At 49.0% G+C, this 19,715-nt stretch overlaps 1 protein-coding gene across 1 annotated transcript; it reads left to right on the top strand.

Moving 5' to 3' along the window:
* Nucleotides 1-4,850: 4,850 nt before the first annotated feature.
* On the top strand, nt 4,851-18,569 carry ZBTB37 (zinc finger and BTB domain containing 37). The gene is made up of 3 exons (XM_075321082.1): nt 4,851-5,789; nt 8,314-8,413; nt 16,659-18,569. The coding sequence occupies exons 1-3, from the start codon at nt 4,861-4,863 to the stop codon at nt 17,184-17,186; spliced, it is 1,557 nt and encodes a 518-aa protein (XP_075177197.1). The 5' UTR covers nt 4,851-4,860; the 3' UTR covers nt 17,187-18,569.
* The last annotated feature ends 1,146 nt before the right edge of the window (nt 18,570-19,715 follow it).

Here is a 19,715-nt window from a genome sequence, read left to right as displayed (position 1 = left end):
TGAGTGAGCACTTAGGGGTACTTTGCACTTTGTGACATCGCTACTCCGATGTCGTTGGGGTCAAATCGAAAGTGACGCACATCCGGCGCCAGTAACGACGTCGCAACGTGTAAAGCCTAGATGCCCCGATAAACGATCGCAAAAGTGTCGTAAATCGGTGATCTGTGTAGTGTCGGTCATTTCCATAATTTCGCGGCAGGCAGCGACAGGTACGATGTTGTTCCTCGTTCCTCCGGCAGCACACATCGCTGTGTATGAAGCCGCAGGAGCGAGGAACATCTCCTTACCACCTGCGTCCCGGCTGCAATGAGGAAGGAAGGAGGTGGGTGGGATGTTTACATCCCGCTCATCTCCGCCCCTCCGCTTCTATTGGCCGCCTGCCGTGTGACGTCGCTGTGACGCCGCACGACCCGCCCCCTTAGGAAGGAGGCAGGTCGCCGGCCAGAGCGACGTCGCAGGGCAGGTAAGTGCGTGTGAAGCTGCCGTAGCGATAATGTTCGTTACTCGCAGCTATCACAAGATATCGCAAGTGCGACGGGGGCGGGGACTATCGCGCTCGGCAACACTACAATTGGCTAGCGATGTCGCAGCGTGCAAAGTACCCCTAAGGATCCCTTGACAATAAGCTGTTCACAAAAGATTTCCTTGTTGTGATCACCCATGATCAGTAGGGATCTGTCAGTGCTCAATTTCCCTGTAGCGCCTCCACAATGGAAATTAAGTACAGTGGAACCTTGCATTACGAGCATAATTGGTTCCGGGACTGAGCTCTTAAACCAAGTTACTCTTATATCAAAGCAAATTTTCCCATAGGAAATAATTGAAAAGCAGACAATTCGTTCCACAACCCAAAAATATTTACTGTATTTATAGAAACTTATTACAGTAACACAATATAATGTACTGTATTCATATAAAATGATTACAGTGCACTAATATAAAATACTGTACAGTAAAAGCATATAAAGCAAATTAAACTGCACTTTAACTTACAATAGAATTGTTTTGTGTGCGGGACATACAATACAAGCAATGTGCTGCACTGGTTATCAGAAAGAAAGTACAGTACTGTATCCATAAATGCAAATTGATAGATATGCTGTATAGTATATACTGTACTGTATAATGGTGTACTGTATACAGTACATATGTATAGAAAGTTACCTCCAGAGCGGGTCAGAGCGCGGTGAAAGGACAGAACCAGAAGTGTCCTTGACGAGTATTTGCTCTTATTGCAAATCATTGCTCTTAAACCAAGTTACATATTTGTAAAAAGCTTTGCTTGTCTTGCAAAACGCTCTCAAACCAAGTTACTCTTAATCCAAGGTTCCACTGTATTACACAGTGCCTATTCCAATGAATGAACTGTCTGTATGATGCAGGACCAGACACGTACTCCGGAGAGGACGCTCTTTGCTGTGGCCAAGAGATGAGGATCCTTGAAGCGTTTCTCCGGCATCCAAAGGAAAGGTCATCAATATCCGAGTGGGGGACAGAGTCACAGGACCCCAATCAATCAGCTGTTATTAGTTCTGCACGGATCCATTTGATGTGTAGCAGCAGCTGCTGGGTCCTGCAGAACTTCTTTTCTTCTCATGAATAGGAGCTGATCTGCAGGACCTGGCCACAGCTGCTGCACATTGACCAGCTATCACCGGCTGCGCTGCACAGCTCTGATCATAAAGGGCACCTCGTGTCGGACCCCCACCAATTTTATATTGATGCCTTCTCCAATGTATAGATCACTAATATCATAGTACACCTTTTACAGGTCTCTGTTAGGTGCAAAATATTTAAAATGTTACGGCACTCTATCGCCGCTCTTTTCATCAGGAGGTGAGCAGCACTGATCTCACTTTGACAGGTGTCTGCCAGTGCATGTGTGCCGTCAGGCATCCTGCACCTTACCAATTCATTGTAGGTTTTGAGAATGATCGCGGCACCCGCGCCACGACAGATGCCTGTACGCAGGACCTCATGAGCGCAGTTCACCCCCCACAGTGCAAGCGAGAGTATAAGGCTATGTGTCCACGGTAGAATGTTGCTGCGGATTTTTCTGCATGAAAATTCGCGGCAAATCCGCACCTTTTATATGCCGCGGATTTACCGCGGAATTGCCGCGGATTTTGATGCAGATTTTTTTTTTTCCCCAATTCTATAGCCAAAATCCGGATCAAAATCCGCAACAATAATTGACATGCTGCAGATTTTTCCGGATCAAAATCCGCGGAAAAATCCGCAGCATGGACACAGCATTTCCAAAATGCCATTGAAATGGCTTGGAAGTGCCGCTGCTGCAGATTTTCGGAAAATCCGCGGGTTTTCCGCGAGAAATCCGCGGCAAAATCCGCGCATTTTCCGCAGCGTGGGCACATAGCCTTAATGCATTGGAAAATCAATTTCCTAACCTGTAGAACCTCCTTTGTAAAGTATCCCCCCCCAAAATATCTATTATGTTTTTATCTAATATATATATATATATATATATATATATATATATAAGCTGAGTGTGTGTATGTATGTTTGTGTGTATGTATCTGTGTATCTATGTGCATGTGTGTGAGTTTTTCCGCTAAAGGAATCCGCACCGTTGCATTTACAATCACAAAATTTAACGCAGACGCATCATTTGACTCAGGGAATGTCATAGACTATGTTTTGAGGGGAACATTTAACCCCGCGCTTTACAGTTATTCACCTCAAAAAACCTGCTTAAATTATAGTCAATGGAGCTGGGAGCTACAGGTCATTAATAGGAGCTGTGATTGGTTGCTATAGGCAACGAAGGACATTCTTAGTATAAGAAGCTTATGTGTGAGGTAATATGATTTCTGTGGAGAAACGGATAGAGGGAGACAGGGAGACAGGGAAAGAGAGAGTGAGAGAGGTTTTGATCTGGACACTCCAGGATGGACAGTGGTTATTAGTACAAGCCATGACATAACTAGAGTTTTAGTCAATTAAGTTCTGGGCGTCATGCACACAGGAGAGCGGAGATATTTTCACCAAAGGGCAATAAATATCTTCGAAATATACAGCACACAGAGGAACATGCCACCATGTTTGGGCCTGGGCCTGGCTGCATCACACATGAAGTCCTTGGGGGGGCCTGGCTACATGACACATTGAGGCCCTGGGGGGGCTGGCTGCATGACACATGGAGGCCCTGGGGGGAACTGGCTGCATGACACATGGAGGCCCTGGGGGGAACTGGCTGCATGACACATGGAGGCCCTGCGGGGAGCTTGCTGCATGAAACATGGAGGACCTGGGGGGGGGGGGGCTTGCTGCATGACACATGGAGCCCTTGGGGGGAACTGGCTGCATGACACATGGAGCCCCTGGGGGATTTTTTTGGGGGGCCTGGCTTCATGACACATTGAGGCCCTGGGGGGGCTGGCTGCATGACACATGGAGGTCTATGGGGCTGCATTATACATGGAGGTCTATGGGGCTGCATAATAAACATGAAGGACACCTTATACATGGACTATATGGGTACATTATACATGGAGGAGTATGGGGCTGCATAATACAATATGAAGGTTTATGGGGCTGCATTGTAATACATATAGGACTATGGGGGCTACATTATAATATATGGAGGACTATGGAGGCTACTTTATACATGGAGGACTATGGGGGTGCGTTATCAAACATGGAGGACTGTGGTGCAGTATAATATATGGAGTACTATGGGCTGCATTATAATATATGGAGAACTATGGGGTGAATTATAATACATGGAGGACTATGGTAAATGCATTATAATACATGGAGGACTATGGAGGTGCATTCTAATATATGAAGGATTATGTGGGACCCTTTATACTATATGGAAGGCTATATGGGGGCCATTATAGTATTTGGAGAACTATATACGAGGGAGGACAAAGATACAAGCATGGGATGGGAACGTTTTGTGCTGAGGGAAAAGGGCTCTTTCCCTCAGCACCCAGCTTTCCCATGCTCTGCTGTACATCTCTCAGCACCCAGCTTTCCCATGCTCTGCTGTACATCTCTCAGCACCCAGCTTTCTCATGCTCTGCTGTACATCTATCAGCACCCAGCTTTCCCATGCTCTGCTGTACATCTCTCAGCACCCAGCTTTCCCATGCTCTGCTGTACATCTCTCAGCACCCAGCTTTCCCATGCTCTGCTGTACATCTCTCAGCACCCAGCTTTCTCATGCTCTGCTGTACATCTCTCAGCACCCAGCTTTCCCATGCTCTGCTGTACATCTCTCAGCACCCAGCTTTCCCATGCTCTGCTGTACATCTCTCAGCACCCAGCTTTCCCATGCTCTGCTGTACATCTCTCAGCACCCAGCTTTCCCATGCTCTGCTGTACATCTCTCAGCACCCAGCTTTCCCATGCTCTGCTGTACATCTCTCAGCACCCAGTATTCCCATGGTCTGATATGGGAAAGCTAGGTGCTGAGGGAATGATGTATAGCAGAGCATGGGAAAGCTGGGTGCCAAGGGCAAGATGGATATCAGAACATCGGAAAGCTGGGTGCTGAGGTTAATAGCCAAGTGTCAGCATCATTATCTTGTACCCCAAGTGTCAGTGTCATTATCCCGTACCCTAAGTGGCGGTATACGTGGAGGGGGGTGCCCCGGTCCAAATTTTGCACCAGGGCCCATCAAACTCTAGTTACACCACTGCATATACATATGCAGTGAGTCTCATCCCATGGAATATAACCTATAAGACCATGCACATTAATGGTTATTAGTCCAAAAATCGCATTTGGTGCATGCACAATGCCTACTTCAAGTCACCTATTTGAGAAATTTTACATTTTTCTTCTTATCTTAATTCTTCCCATAGGGTTGAGTGCTTACGAGAGGGGCAGCCATGGAGAAAGGAGGCAATATCCAGCTGGAGATTCCCGAGTACAGTAACTCTGTCCTGAGCCACCTGAACCAGCTGCGGATGCAGGGCCGGCTCTGCGACATCGTGGTCAATGTACAAGGCCAGTCTTTTCGAGCGCACAAAGTGGTCCTGGCTGCCAGCTCGCCCTACTTCCGAGACCACATGTCCTTAAACGAGATGAGCGCAGTGTCCTTATCGGTCATCAAGAACCCCGGCGTGTTTGAGCAGCTGCTTTCCTTTTGCTACACGGGCCGTATCTGCTTGCAGCTGGCTGACATCATAAGCTATCTGACAGCCGCCAGCTTTTTGCAGATGCAGCACATCATTGACAAGTGCACGCAGATCCTCGAGGGCATCCATTTAAAAATTAGTTCACCCGAATCTGAGGAAGAGCTAAGCCAGAGCCGACCCAAACACCAAGAAAGAGTCCAGGATTCCCACCGCGTCAGCCAGAGCTTGACTCGTTCGATAAGCCCACGGCACAGCACTCCAAGACCCTCAGGGAATCGGAGGGGTCAGGTAAGCACTGTCCTGGACATTAGAGAGTTGAGTCCAGCAGAGGAGTCCACAAGTCCTCAGATGGTGGAGCAGGGGTCAGATGTGGAGAGCAGAGAGCCCATTTTACGAATCAACCGAGCCGGACAGTGGTACGTGGAAACGGGGTCAGCGGACCGAGGAGAGCGGAGCGACGACGACGTCAGGGTGATGGGGGCCCTCCGTATCAAGGCAGAGAACCTGGATGAGTGGCTGGGGCCAGAGAACCAACCGTCTGGAGAAGATGGAAGCAGCGCCGAAGAGGTGAACGCCATGGTGATTGATACAACTGGGCACAGTGCCACCGGGCAGGAAAGCTACAATTTGGGGTCATCCAACACCAAAGTGTCCAGGCCAACAAGCAGTGAGATGGACAGGTAAGTGAAACATTAAGCAGACTACTGCAGTTCTTATGGGTCAGATATTTTACAGCAGGTGGTAAAGCAATAGGCTGTGTCTACTGGGTGTTCCCATGCAATGCGGAGAATGAGTATTTGGTTTGTGTCATGTGATTTTTGCAGCAGTGTCTCAGTACTGACCCAAATGCCATTAAGTACTGAGGAGCTCCAATATCCAGCCCAGAGGTACCATAGTTTGGAGATTTCTACCTTGCATAGTTATACATCAGCTTAGGGGTTGTCCAGGACTTATATAACGATAACCTGTCCATTGTATAGGTCATCAATATCTGGTCAGTATAGGCTTGACACCCAGACCCCCCTCAATCCCCCCAGAAATCAGCCCCCCCCCCCCCCAGCCGCTGCAATCAGATGTGCACAGTGTACAGAGCCGAAACAGCGCAACTCCCTACACCAACTAGTGGCCATTCTCATGTACTGCAGCTCAGGTCAGATTCTTCACTGTGAGCTGCTGCAACCAAAGACGGTCACTACAGCTGACCAGTTGGGGTTCTGGGTGTAGATCCCCCACCAAACTGATATTGATGACCTCTCTATAGGACAGATCATCATTATATAAGTCCTGAGCAACCTCTCTATGGTCACAGCGTTAATGTAACACACCCATAGTGGTATCCCATGGCACAAAATAAAATCCAAGTGATCTTGCTATGTTGCAGAAAAACTTTTTTTTTTTTTTTTTTTCATTATTGCATCCCCAGTGTAAGATATAAGTGGGGGCTTAAAGAACATTAAATTGGGTTTCATGCTTTATGAGCTTCAGTGTCGGACATGTCTTTTTGCCATAACCATAACTGCAAAAAAATAAAATAAAAGACATGGACTGCTTTTTCAAAAATACAACAATTAGATGCAGCTAAGCAAAATTGACAAAACCTGAGCACAAAGTTGTGAGTTAACATCTTTATCAAGTATATAAGCCCGCTGCTTGTCCTGTCCAGACTAGCACTGTGCAGCACCCACCACCTCGGCGACGCCGCACCAGTAGTAGGAACAGCCATTGTTTCCCCACAAAACCCAAACTGCCAGGCTAAGCCACTGCAGCTCGGGGCCACACGAGCCCACAGACACAGCGACAATGGCCTCCACACAGTACCCACACTGAGCGAAGTGATCTAAAGAAAACTCACCATCCATGTGGTCACAAATGAAAAGTTGAGAGCAGAATAGGTGGGACCCCTTTTCCAGTCTCCTGGTACCAAGAAAAAACAAAAAAAAGTATCTGGAGAAAGAAGTTATAACTAATGATGAGCGAGCACTACCATGCTCAGGTGCTTGGTACTCGTAACTAGTGATGAGGGGGCACTACCATGCTCGGGTGCTCAGTACTCATAACTAGTGATGAGTGAGCACTACCATGCTCAGGTGCTCAGTACTCGTAACTAGTGATGAGCGGGCACTACCATGCTCGGGTGCTCAGTACTGGTAACTAGTGATGAGCGGGCACTACCATGCTCAGGTGCTCAGTACTGGTAACTAGTGATGAGCGGGCACTACCATGCTCAGGTGCTCAGTACTCGTAACTAGTGATGAGCGGGCACTACCATGCTCGGGTGCTCAGTACTCGTAACTAGTGATGAGCAGGCACTACCATGCTCGGGTGCTCTGTACTCGTAACTAGTGATGAGCGGGCACTACCATGCTCAGGTGCTCTGTACTCGTAACTAGTGATGAGCGAGCACTGCCATGCTCAGGTGCTCAGTACTCGTAACTAGTGATGAGCGGGCACTACCATGCTCGGGTGCTCAGTACTGGTAACTAGTGATGAGCGGGCACTACCATGCTCAGGTGCTCAGTACTGGTAACTAGTGATGAGCGAGCACTACCATGCTCAGGTGCTCGGTACTTGTAACTAGTGATGAGCGAGCACTACCATGCTCGGGTGCTCTGTACTCGTAACTAGTGATGAGCGGGCACTACCATGCTCAGGGGCTCTGTACTCGTAACTAGTGATGAGCGGGCACTACCATGCTCGGGTGCTCAGTACTGGTAACTAGTGATGAGCGGGCACTACCATGCTTGGGTGCTCAGTACTCGTAACTAGTGATGAGCGGGCACTACCATGCTCGGGTGGTCGGTACTCGTAACTAGTGATGAGCGGGCACTGCCATGCTCAGGTGCTCAGTACTGGTAACTAGTGATGAGTGGGCACTACCATGCTCAGGTGTTCAGTACTGGTAACTAGTGATGAGTGGGCACTACCATGCTCAGGTGTTCAGTACTGGTAACTAGTGATGAGTGGGCACTACCATGCTCAGGTGCTCAGGTACTGGTAACGAGCATAAGACTTCCCGGAAAAATGCTCTAGTTCCCCATTGACGTCCATTATACTCAGGTGCTCGAGTGGTACCCATCAGAGTGTCCAACGGCTCCACACAAGCACCGGACACCCAGGTGTGGTAATGCTCGCTCATCACTAGTTATATATAGTGTTATATTCCTTGAGAACTTTCCTAACATTTATTTTACCTTTTTTTTAAAGATTCAGCCCCTCGGGTAGTGTGGGCGCCATGCCGGAAAGACACAGAGCAAAGAGCGAATCTCCCCGGCGGCTGGAGGAACCAAAGCAACATAACAACCAGGTGAGTGGAGTCCAGTCATTACGCTGGAGCGAACCATACCTTACATCATGGACATTCAGTTCTAGAACTTGTCGTCAGATTGGGCAATTTGTGGAAATATTTTTTTGTTATATGCAGTACACTATTCTTCACATAGACAGTAGGTAAAATGAGCGCTCACTATTACCGGTATTATACGCGGGGTACGTGCCGGGGGCGCACAGAGGAGGGGGTGTCAGGCGCAGCTCTATGCAATAGCTGCAGAGCAGGGAATGACAACCTCTCTTGTTCTGTGATCGGCAGCACTTCTTCTGATTCCTGTGCTTCTGATCTTGTAAATTGATGGTCCATTGTTAGTACACACCACCACTTTATGATCACCGTGTCCTGGACCTCTGAGACCCATCAGCGTTCTTCCTATTACAGAGGTTATCCGGGAAATGATGCTCATTACCTGGGGGTTGCATTCTGTAAAAATAACAAAATCAATCATTCTCACCTGCTGTCGCCCTCCTTGATCCAGCACAAGCTGTCCCGTAAGTGATGAAGTCATCGTTCAACCCGCCACAGCTTGTGATTGGCTGCAACAATCAGGTGACTTAACGCCTGACAGCTGCAGTCTGTCACAAGCAGCAGCGGTCCTGTGGCTGGTTTAATGTTGATGTCATCACTATGGGGTGGCCTGTCCTGGATCTAGCAGAGTGACAATAAGTGAGTATGATTCTTCCTTTTTTACAAAACACCTTAACTTTCCCGTACGCCACCTCCAGCTGTACAGGATACAGGAACCAGCCCCATTCACGTGAACCGCAGAAGACCGGAGTGAAATGACGCAGAAAAACTGTAAGGTGGACCTTATACCAAGTGCTGCAACCCCTTCTCCACATCACGGGGGTTCCAGAGCTCCACCCGTCATGAATAAGCATTGGTTCCTCTTTCCACCACAAACGTCATTTTTTTGCATAGTTGCAATGTTTGTAAATTTTGGATATTTTGAAAGGGTTATAGGTTCTGAGTGAAGTTGGGCAAAAAGATTTGCAGGACCTTTGTGCAACGTTCACATCAGATATTCTACGGGAGCTGGACCAGAGCAGTGCAAGCTTGCTGTCCTCCTTCTTGTGCCTACTGGACCCCTGTGATGCCCATCGTGCTGCAGCAGGGACTCGTTGGGTCGGCATTCGAGTGCTGGCTGAGGAGGTTGCCACTGCCCTGGTCCATCTCCCATAGAGGGTCCTGTAAATCTTTTTGCTTAAAGGGGTTATCCGGCTTAATTTGCTTTTTTTTTATTATTTCCCTATTGGGCTACATTGGGGCAGGTAAGTAGATAGAGACCACTTACCTGCCCTGCTATCAGCCCCTCTCCCCCGGCTCAGAGCGGTCATGTGACCGCTCCTGCCGCGATTTTGCTGCTTCCGGTCATTTCATGTCTACATGGCCAGGGCCATGTTGACATGCAAATGTGGAAACAGCATGTCGCCTCCCTGCTGGGCTGTACAGTGCGATGAGCCCCGCCCCCTTCCCTGCACCCTCCCACACATTCCCCCGCACCTCCCCCTGCACTGCTGTGGGGGTCCGTGACCTGGCGGCGGGGCCTGGCGGCGGCTGCCATGGTGACAGCTCCAGCACCGGCCCCCCTGCTCAGGATCACACATTCAAATATACCGGCATCACAGATCACCGATGCCGGTACATTTGAAAGTGCTGATGAGAAGCAGCGCAGCGCTGCTTCTCATCTTGCACGCTGTCTGTGCTCTCTTCAGCACAGCGGTGACGTCACCACTGTGCTGATATGTCTAGAGCACAGACAGCGCGCGAACGTGCAGGAGCGGCGGGGACCGATGACGGGTGAGTATGTACTCCCTATGGGGTGGTGTGTGTGTGTGTGTGTGTGTGGTGCACAGCCCGATGTGTGTGTGTGTGTGTGTGTATGTTTGTGTATGCGGTGCACAGCCCGATGTGTGTGTATGCGGTGCAGAGCCTGATGTGGTGTGGGGTGCAGAGCCCGATGTGGGGCTGTTATTTGCAATGCTGTAGTGTAGTGCGCTGCCCTGTAGTGCCCTGCCCTGTAGTGCCCTGCCCTGTAGTGCCCTGCCCTGTAGTGAGCTGCCCTGTAGTGCGCTGCCCTGTAGTGTCCTGCCCTGTAGTGCCCTGTAGTGTCCTGCCCTGTAGTGTCCTGTAGTGATCTGCCGTGTAGTGTGCTGCCCTGTAGTGTCCTGTCCTGTAGTGTCCTGTAGTGCGCTGCCCTGCAGTGTCCTGCCCTGTAATGTGCTGCCCTGTAGTGTCCTGTCCTGTAGTGTCCTGTACTGTGCTGCCCTGTAGTGTCCTGCCCTGTAGTGTCCTGTAGTGATCTGCCGTGTAGTGTGCTGCCCTGTAGTGTCCTGTCCTGTAGTGTCCTGTTGTGCGCTGCCCTGCAGTGTCCTGCCCTGTAATGTGCTGCCCTGTAGTGTCCTGTCCTGTAGTGTCCTGTACTGTGCTGTCCTGTAGTGTCCTGTAATGTGCTGCCCTGTAGTGTCCTGTCCTGTAGTGTCCTGTAATGTGCTGCCCTGTAGTGTCCTGTCCTGTAGTGTCCTGTACTGTGCTGTCCTGTAGTGTCCTGTAATGTGCTGCCCTGTAGTGTTCTGTCCTGTAGTGTCCTGTAATGTGCTGCCCTGTAGTGTCCTGTCCTGTAGTGTCCTGTAATGTGCTGCCCTGTAGTGTCCTGTCCTGTAGTGTCCTGTAATGTGCTGCCTTGTAGTGCCCTGTCCTGTAGTGTCCTGTAATGTGCTGCCCTGTAGTGTCCTGTCCTGTAGTGTCCTGTACTGTGCTGCCCTGTAGTGTCCTGTAATGTGCTGCCCTGTAGTGTCCTGTCCTGTAGTGTCCTGTAATGTGCTGCCCTGTAGTGTCCTGTCCTGTAGTGTCCTGTAATGTGCTGCCCTGTAGTGTCCTGTCCTGTAGTGTCCTGTACGGTGCTGCCCTGTAGTGTCCTGTCCTGTAGTGTCCTGTACTGTGCTGCCCTGTAGTGTCCTGTACTGTGCTGCCCTGTAGTGTCCTGTCCTGTAGTGTCCTGTACTGTGCTGCCCTGTAGTGTCCTGTCCTGTAGTGTCCTGTACTGTGCTGCCCTGTAGTGTCCTGTAATGTGCTGCCCTGTAGTGTCCTGTCCTGTAGTGTCCTGTAATGTGCTGCCCTGTAGTGTCCTGTAATGTGCTGCCCTGTAGTGTCCTGTAATGTGCTGCCCTGTAGTGTCCTGTAATGTGCTGCCCTGTAGTGTCCTGTAATGTGCTGCCCTGTAGTGTCCTGTCCTGTAGTGTCCTGTAATGTGCTGCCCTGCAGTGTCCTGCCGTGTAGTGATGAGAGGTCAGTGCTGGGGCAGAATATACTGACAGGGAATGTGTGTGCAGGGGGCGGGCAGAGGGTGCGGCTGGACACTGGGGTGGGGCTGGACACTGAGGCCGGGCGGTGCCAGCTGTGACTGGGAGGTTTTGCACAGGAAGTGGTCATGTTTGCTGGATCTGAATGGAAACAAGAAGCTGCACAGAATAAGGCTATGTGCGCACTAGGCGTTTTTGCCGCGTTTTTAGCGGCGTTTTTTAGCGCGTTTTTGTGCTGAAAACGCAGTGACATTGCTTCCCCAGCAATGTCAATGGGTTTTCAGAAGTGCTGTCCTCACACAGCGTTTTTTTTTAGCTGCGTTTTTGTGGTGACCACAAAAACGCAGCATGTCAATTATTTCTGCGTTTTCCACTGCGTTTTTCACTCATTGAATTCAATGAGATGTTAAAAACGCAATGAATAACGCATATAGCCGCGTTTCTATGACTAAAAACGCAGCTATAAACGCAAGGGGTGGGCAGTACAGTGACGTGTACAGGAAGAGGATTCCTTCTGTTGGTAAACACAGAAGCATGAATCCTCCCGGTACCGTCACCGCTGCCTCCACCTCCCGTCCTGTGCATGTCAGCTCCGTGCGGCGCCATGTCTGGGCGGGAGGTGGAGGCAGCGGCGAAAACCAAAGTGAACAGTAGAAAAAAAAAAATGTCATATACTCACCTGTCTGCAGGGTCCCGGTGCCATGCCCGCTCCCAGCTCCTCCCGGTACCGCCGCTCTGGCTGTGTGCAGTCTCCCCGGGGCAGGACCTTGCTTGCAGGACCTGGCGCTGATCACCTGATGCAGTCACCTGACGCATCAGCTGATCGCGGTGTCGCCGGCTTTTTCGCGCCCGGCCGGCTATCAGCTGATCCTGCCGTCAGGGGACTTCATCAGCTGATTACCGGCAGCTCCGGCAGCGATCGTATAGGATCAGACTCCTGTCCAATCGATCGCTCCAGGAGCTGCCGGTAATCACCACAGCACATAAGTGAGTATTATTTTTTTTTTTTTTTTCTACTGATGCATCTGCTGATTGTATAACCGGCTTTTATACAATCAGCTGATGTGTGATGGGATTCAGGCACTTGATCCTGACACATCATCTGATCGCTTTGCCTTCCAGCAAACCGATCAGATGATATTGGATCCTGATTGGACGGCGCGGGACCCTTGACCCAGGATTACTGCGGAGGGGGGTTTATTTCAATAAATATGGAGTCACTAATTGTGTTGTGTTTTATTTCTAATAAAAATATTTTTCTGTGTGTTGTGTTTTTTTTTTATCATTACTAGAAATTCATGGTGGCCATGCCTAATATTGGCGTGACACCATGAATTTCGGGCTTAGGGCTAGCTGATAATATACAGCTAGCCCTAACTCCATTATTACCTAGCTAGCCACCCGGCATCAGGGCAGCTAGAAGAGTTGGATACAGCGCCAGAAGATGGCGCTTCTATGAAAGCGCCATTTTCTGGGGTGGCTGCGGACTGCAATTCGCAGTGGGGGTGCCTAGAAAGCATGGGCACCCTGCACTGTGGATTCCAATCCCCAGCTGCCTAGTTGTACCCGGCTGGACTCAAAAATTAGGCGGAGCCCACGTCATTTTTTTTTTTTAATTATTTCATGAAATAATTAAAAAAAAAGGGCTTCTCTATATTTTTGGTTCCCAGCCGGGTACAAATAGGCAGCTGGGGGTTGGGGGCAGCCCGTATCTGCCTGCTGTACCCGGCTAGCATACAAAAATATGGCGAAGCCCATGTCATTTTTTTTTCTTTTTGGGCAAAAAACTGCATACAGTCCTGGATGGAGGCTGCTGAGCCTTGTAGTTCTGCAGCTGCTGCCTGCTCTCCTGCATACACTAGTGAATGGAGGATGCTGAGACTTGTAGTTCTGCAGCTGCTGTCTGCTCTCCTGCATACACTAGTGAATGGAGGATGCTGAGACTTGTAGTTCTGCAGCTGTCTGCTCTCCTGCATACAATGAACATTTTGAAGAAGGAAATGACATCAGACCTTTTTTTTTTTTTTTTCATCAACAATCTTTAATGGCATTGTGCACTGATTAAAAACGCAGTGAGCAAAAACGCAGCAAAAAACGCACCAAATCGCGGCAAAAACGCATGCGTTTTTGCCGCGTTTTTTTAGCCGCGGGTGCGTTTTTTAGACAAAAACGCACATAAAAACGCAGCGTGAAAAAAACGCCTAGTGCGCACATAGCCTAAAGGTATAATTCAAGAGGAACAAAAGTTAGAAAACAAAAAATAACAATGTAGGTGTGATTAATATGACAATACAGCACAGATTAGCTTAAACTCAAACATTTTTGTTATGTCGGACAACCCCTTTAAGTTCTGAGCCATTTCATGTTGCATGACAATTACTGTATTTAACACTAGAAGTCCCAGAGAGGGGTCATTTAACATTTCTACCTTTGGAACCTAGAGACGGGTCGAATGACCTGAAGGAGTTTAGCTAAAGGCCCCGTCACACTAAGCAACATCACTAGCAACATCGCTGCTAACGAACAACTTTTGTGACGTTGCTAGCGTGCTGTGAGGTCGTTGGTTGTTGCTGGATGTCCTGGGCCATTTTTTAGTTGTTGCTCTCCCGCTGTGAAGCACAGATCGCTGTGTGTGACAGCGAGACAGCAACAACTAAATGTGCAGGCAGCAGGAGCCGGCTTCTGCGGAGGCTGGTATCCAATGTAAACATCGGGTAACCAAGAAGCCCTGTCCTTGGTTACCCGATATTTACCTTTGTTATCAGCCTCCTCCGCTCTCACTGTCAGTGCCGGCTCCTGCTCTGTGCACATGTAGCTGCAGCACACATCGGGTTAATTAACCCGATGTGTGCTGTAACTAGGAGAGCAGGAAGCCAGCGCTAAGCATTGTGCGCTGCTCCCTGCTCTGTGCACATTTATCTGCAGCACACATCGGGTTAATTAACCCGATGTGTGCTGTAACTAGGAGAGCAGGAAGCCAGCGCTAAGCATTGTGCGCTGCTCCCTGCTCTGTGCACATTTAGCTGCAGCACACATCGGGTAATTAACCCGTGTAGCTCCGTGCGGTGGTAACCAAGGTAAATATCGGGTTGGTTACCCGATATTTACCTTAGTTACCAAGCGCAGCATCTTCCACGCGGCGCTGGGGGCTTGTTGCTGGTGAGCTCACCAGCAACTTGTGTAGCGACGCTCCAGCGATCCCTGCCAGGTCAGGTTGCTGGTGGGATCGCTGGAGCGTCGCAGTGTGACATCTCACCAGCAACCTCCTAGCAACTTACTAGCGATCCCTATCGTTGTTGGGATCGCTGGTAAGTTGCTTAGTGTGACTGGACCTTAACATCCTAAAATCACCGTCTATTGTTCTGTAATTAAGGCCATTACTGTCGCACCACAGGAGGTTGTTGTTTTCCATTGAGTTTAGCCATTTAGTTTCTAGTTAGTTCTATTCAGTTTATTGTATTTGGTCATTTGACCCTCTTTCGGGACTTCAGGGGGGAGCTCGAAGTTTCTGGAACTTCTAGTGTTAACACATTTTAAGATACACTTTTCCTCCCAAAAATTTGGGAAGAAAATGAGGGGTGCGTCTTAAAATACTAATGTAGATTACCGAGGAGTTGTGGAGAGGGGTCACAGGAGGCAGGGGCAATGCTGTGCTGCAGGTGCTGCTCTGTGCAGCGGGCAGTGAGGCTCTGTGCTACGGGCGGCGAGGCTCTGTGCCATGGATGGCGGCGAGGCTCTGTGCCATGGGTGGCGGCGGCGAGGCTCTGTGCCACGGGTGGCGGCGGCGAGGCTCTGTGCGGTGGGTGGCAAGGCACGGGCCATTCTGAAGATGTCGGCGGTGTGGGCTTCAAACAATGGTACCCAGAGTCAGCGTGTGCGCAGATGGAGCTCTCGGCTCAAGCTCTCATCTGCGCACGCACCAACTCCAGCCACCATTTCTTTGAAGCCCCCACCGTCGACATCTTCAGAATGGCCAGTGTCTCACCACCCGCAGCGAGCACCAGCACAGAGCAGCGCCAGATGCCTCAGCACAGAGCAGCGCCAGATGCCTCAGCACAGAGCAGCGCCAGATGCCTCAGCACAGAGCAGCGCCAGATGCCTCAGCACAGAGCAGTGCCAGATGCCTCAGCACAGAGCAGCGCCAGATGCCTCAGCACAGAGCAGCGCCAGATGCCTCAGCACAGAGCAGCGCCAGATGCCTCAGCACAGAGCAGCGCCAGATGCCTCAGCACAGAGCAGCGCCAGATGCCTCAGCACAGAGCAGCGCCAGATGCCTCAGCACAGAGCAGCGCCAGATGCCTCAGCACAGCGCTGCAGTGAGCATCTGGACCCCCCCTCTGCACCGCCCGCAGAATTAATTGCATCATTTGTCCAACTCTAGAACCAACATTACGTAGGAATAACACCTAATAACTGCAAACACCACAGAAAGAACACTTGGGAAGGTGCATAACCTAAATATATTCTTTTATTTCAATTATTCCAATCATAAAATTCCATATACAAACTGCACATAAACAGTTTATGCAGCAATTGAAACCTACTAATGCGGTATAGGAGCCAGTCCAGTGTGATCACGAACTGGACCCAGTTGTATACATATGTGCAGTTTGTATATGGAATTTTATGATTGGAATAATTGAAATAAAAGAATATATTTAGGTTATGCACCTTCCCAAGTGTTCTTTCTGTGGTGTTTACCGCCCGCAGAATTGCTGTACTCCAGCACCACCCCTGCCTTCTGGGACCCTGCTACACCACTGCTGCCGCCCCAGTAAGACACCACCGGATTATAAAAACAGATCCCATATTTTTTTTTACCTTTTTTTTATATCTAAATTTGGGGTGCGTCTTATAAAACGAGAAATATGGTATTGTAACCCCCTTTCTTCCTTCTTTCTGTTCCCCTTCTCATATAGGGAGATGAAGGCGGGGTGATTGGAGTGAGCGGTTACGTAGAATATCTCCGAGAGCAAGAGGTATCTGAGCGATGGTTTCGCTACAACCCACGATTGACCTGTATTTACTGCGCCAAATCTTTCAACCAGAAGGGCAGTCTGGACCGCCATATGCGGCTTCACATGGGTATCACTCCTTTTGTGTGTCGGATGTGCGGTAAGAAGTACACCCGCAAGGATCAGCTGGAATATCACATAAGGAAGCATACAGGCAACAAACCCTTCCATTGCCACGTGTGTGGGAAAAGCTTCCCCTTCCAGGCCATCCTCAATCAGCACTTTCGGAAGAACCACCCCGGTTGTATTCCTCTTGAGGGTCCTCACAGCATTTCCCCCGAGACCACCACAGTTGTTACTTCTAGAGGTCCCGCCGGAGAAGAGTCTCCACCTCACGAGGAAGCCGGCGGAGTGGCACCTTCAGCAACCGCCGAGGTGGCATATGGCGGTGAGACGGCTCACGGCTCTGTGTCCACCACCGGACCAGACTGAGAAACAAAAAAAAACAAAAAGATCTATATATACAGGAGGACACAAGTTGACTAATTTCCTCCCTTTTACCTCAGCAAAACTTCACACCATTTTTCTTCTCCTTCCCTCCTGCTCCTCTCTCCGTCTTTCCCAGTCGAGTTCTCATGAGATCGGCTCCTGGGGCGTTTGCTGAATGCAGAATTTTCGGGGAAGTTTGCAAATTTTATTGCCAAAATTCCGAGAGATTGAATTAGCTTCCTTCGTGCTCCTTTCCTTTTAGACCTCAAAAGAAACAACAATCTCATCCGCTAAGGAAAGAAGCGACTTTTTTTTTTTTTTTTTTAGGTGAATACGCCCTTTCCTTTTATCACGTACAGTCGGTGACTATTGGAGATCATGGTATACAGGAGGATTTCGGGGTGACGTGGCACCTATCAATGAAGCATTTTTTTATTTTTTTTTCGGAATCAGACGGTCCGGTCTGGCCTTTAAAGAAGCTTGATGGTGCTGTCCTAGGAACATTAGTAAGGTGCTTAAAGATACTTCTGTAGCAGAGTCAAAGACTCTTCCTGTGCATGTGCGAGAAGTGTGAATCGTTAGGTAACTCTCAGAAATGCGAGATTAGGAGGCAGTGATGCAATAAGTAACCCTTTTTAGATGCCGGAGCCGTCTCGACTGTTTTTGGAGACCCCCCTCTGAGCAGGGCTGGATTTATGCTTTATTTACCCCCCCCATCCAATATCCACCCAATGCAGCGACCACAAGTTGCCAATTAGTGGGATGAAGCTTTGCCAAATCCTTCCACGCTGCAGAACATAACTAGAACCGGATGCCATAGACGCCCACTTAATCAAGCCAAAAGGATGGTAACGAGCGTTCGTGCCAATAGTTCCAGCTCTTATGGTATCAAAATGGTCCAATACGTTGGGAAATTTTCCTCTGCCGATGGTAATTTTTTTTTTCAGAAACTGTTGCCAGTCTCATTGGTTTTACCAACATGTTTTGTTCTAGGGGTTGGAGATTAAAGGGAATCCGTCAGCAGGTTTTTACTATGTATTCTGAATACAGCAGGGGTTAAAGGCCCCTTTACACACTGCAACATCGCTAGCGATATCGCTGTAACGTCACCGGTTTTGTGACGTAATAGCGACCTCCCCAGTGTGTGACACGCATCAGCGACCTGGTCCCGCTGTGAGGTCGCTGATCGCTACAAGTCGTTCAGGACCATTCTTTGGTCCTTTGTTTCCCGCTGCGCAGCATGTATCGTTGTGTTTGACACAGTTACAACGACATCGTTAGCAACCCAGCCCATAGATGTGCTAGCGTTCCCTTTCCAGCGAGGTCGTTCTGCAGGTCCGTATCGCTGCTGTGTTCTTGGCCAGATCTGCCTGTTTGACAGCTCACCAGCGACTGTTAGAGACTTTCCAGCGATCCCGGCCAGGTCGAGATCGCTGGTGGGATTGCTAGAAAGTCTCAGTGTGTAAAGGGGCCTTAACACAAAGATTTTGGCATCTCTTATCAAACTGTGTGCTGTTGTTTACCTGCAATGTTTGTTTTAGCTCCAGGAGATTATCATTGCCAGACTAGGTCAGCTAGAGTTCAGATAGTCACAAACTCCCCCCCCGCTGTGATTAGCAGCTCACTGTGAATAGACACTGTACATAGAGAGCAGCTTTCTGAGCTCTGCTGCATTGCTAAATCTAAAACTCTGAATGTCTCAGTAATCTAAGTGATACACCGTTGGATTCAGGATCTCTTTACCCACATCATGCTGCTCTCAGATGAGGTAGCAAAAACCTGCTGATGGATTCCCTTTAAAGAGGAGAAATTGTCTCAATTTCTTAAATGGGTAAAATTACATCTTTGCGATTTACTTCTTATTAAATATCCTGTCCGTTCTCGAGTACGGAGGGATTTTTCATGTTATAGTTTAGTGCTTGCTGACTTGGTTACAGGCTACCCCTGTAGTCAGTCAGCGGTGGCTGGTTTCCAAAGCAAGGAGCGAATTGATTGCAATTTATCACTTCCAGTCTCATCTCTGAAGCTGGCCAGATCTCTGGATTCAGCGAGTTTCAGTCGCCCTGCGCTTCTGTGATGCCTCCGCTAGCAGCATAAGTGAGTGCACTGTTCACACTATATCGCTGATCCAAACTCTCAATTTTCAGGAGCGCAATGGGAACCTGGTAGGCAGAGGATCGGTGTGCGCTTCTGAACAAAGAAGATTGGACAACCTCTTTGAAAAGAGTTTGTCAGCAGGTTTTTGCTATGTAATCTGAGAGCAGCATGATATAGGGGCAGGGAGCCTAATTCCAGTGATGCGCCACTTATTCCTCATTCACACGTCAATATTTTTCATCGGTGCTTGTATGCCAAAGCCAGAAGTGAAACTTACAGAGAAAAAACTATAATTAAGAGATTAACAACTCTTCTGTGTTTGGTAGACAAATACTGATTGAATGAGGCCTTACTGGGCTAATTTTTGCTTTTTAATAAAATCAGTGTTTTATGAGCAGGAGATTATCATTACAAGACTAGATGTCTTATGCCTTT

The sequence above is a fragment of the Anomaloglossus baeobatrachus genome, chromosome 8 (assembly GCF_048569485.1).
Source record: "Anomaloglossus baeobatrachus isolate aAnoBae1 chromosome 8, aAnoBae1.hap1, whole genome shotgun sequence".
NCBI lineage: Eukaryota > Metazoa > Chordata > Amphibia > Anura > Aromobatidae > Anomaloglossus > Anomaloglossus baeobatrachus.
The sequence above is the reverse complement of the archived record's forward strand: the minus strand, read 5'-3'. Positions and strand labels throughout refer to the sequence as shown.

Bases quoted from the DNA above. Each gene is read 5' to 3' on its own strand.
- ZBTB37 (XM_075321082.1), top strand. From the start codon at position 4,861: ATGGAGAAAGGAGGCAATATCCAGCTGGAGATTCCCGAGTACAGTAAC. The intron at 5,790-8,313 runs GTAAGTGAAACA...TTTTTTTTAAAG, and splicing joins ACAAGCAGTGAGATGGACAG to ATTCAGCCCCTCGGGTAGTG. The intron at 8,414-16,658 runs GTGAGTGGAGTC...CTTCTCATATAG, and splicing joins CAAAGCAACATAACAACCAG to GGAGATGAAGGCGGGGTGAT.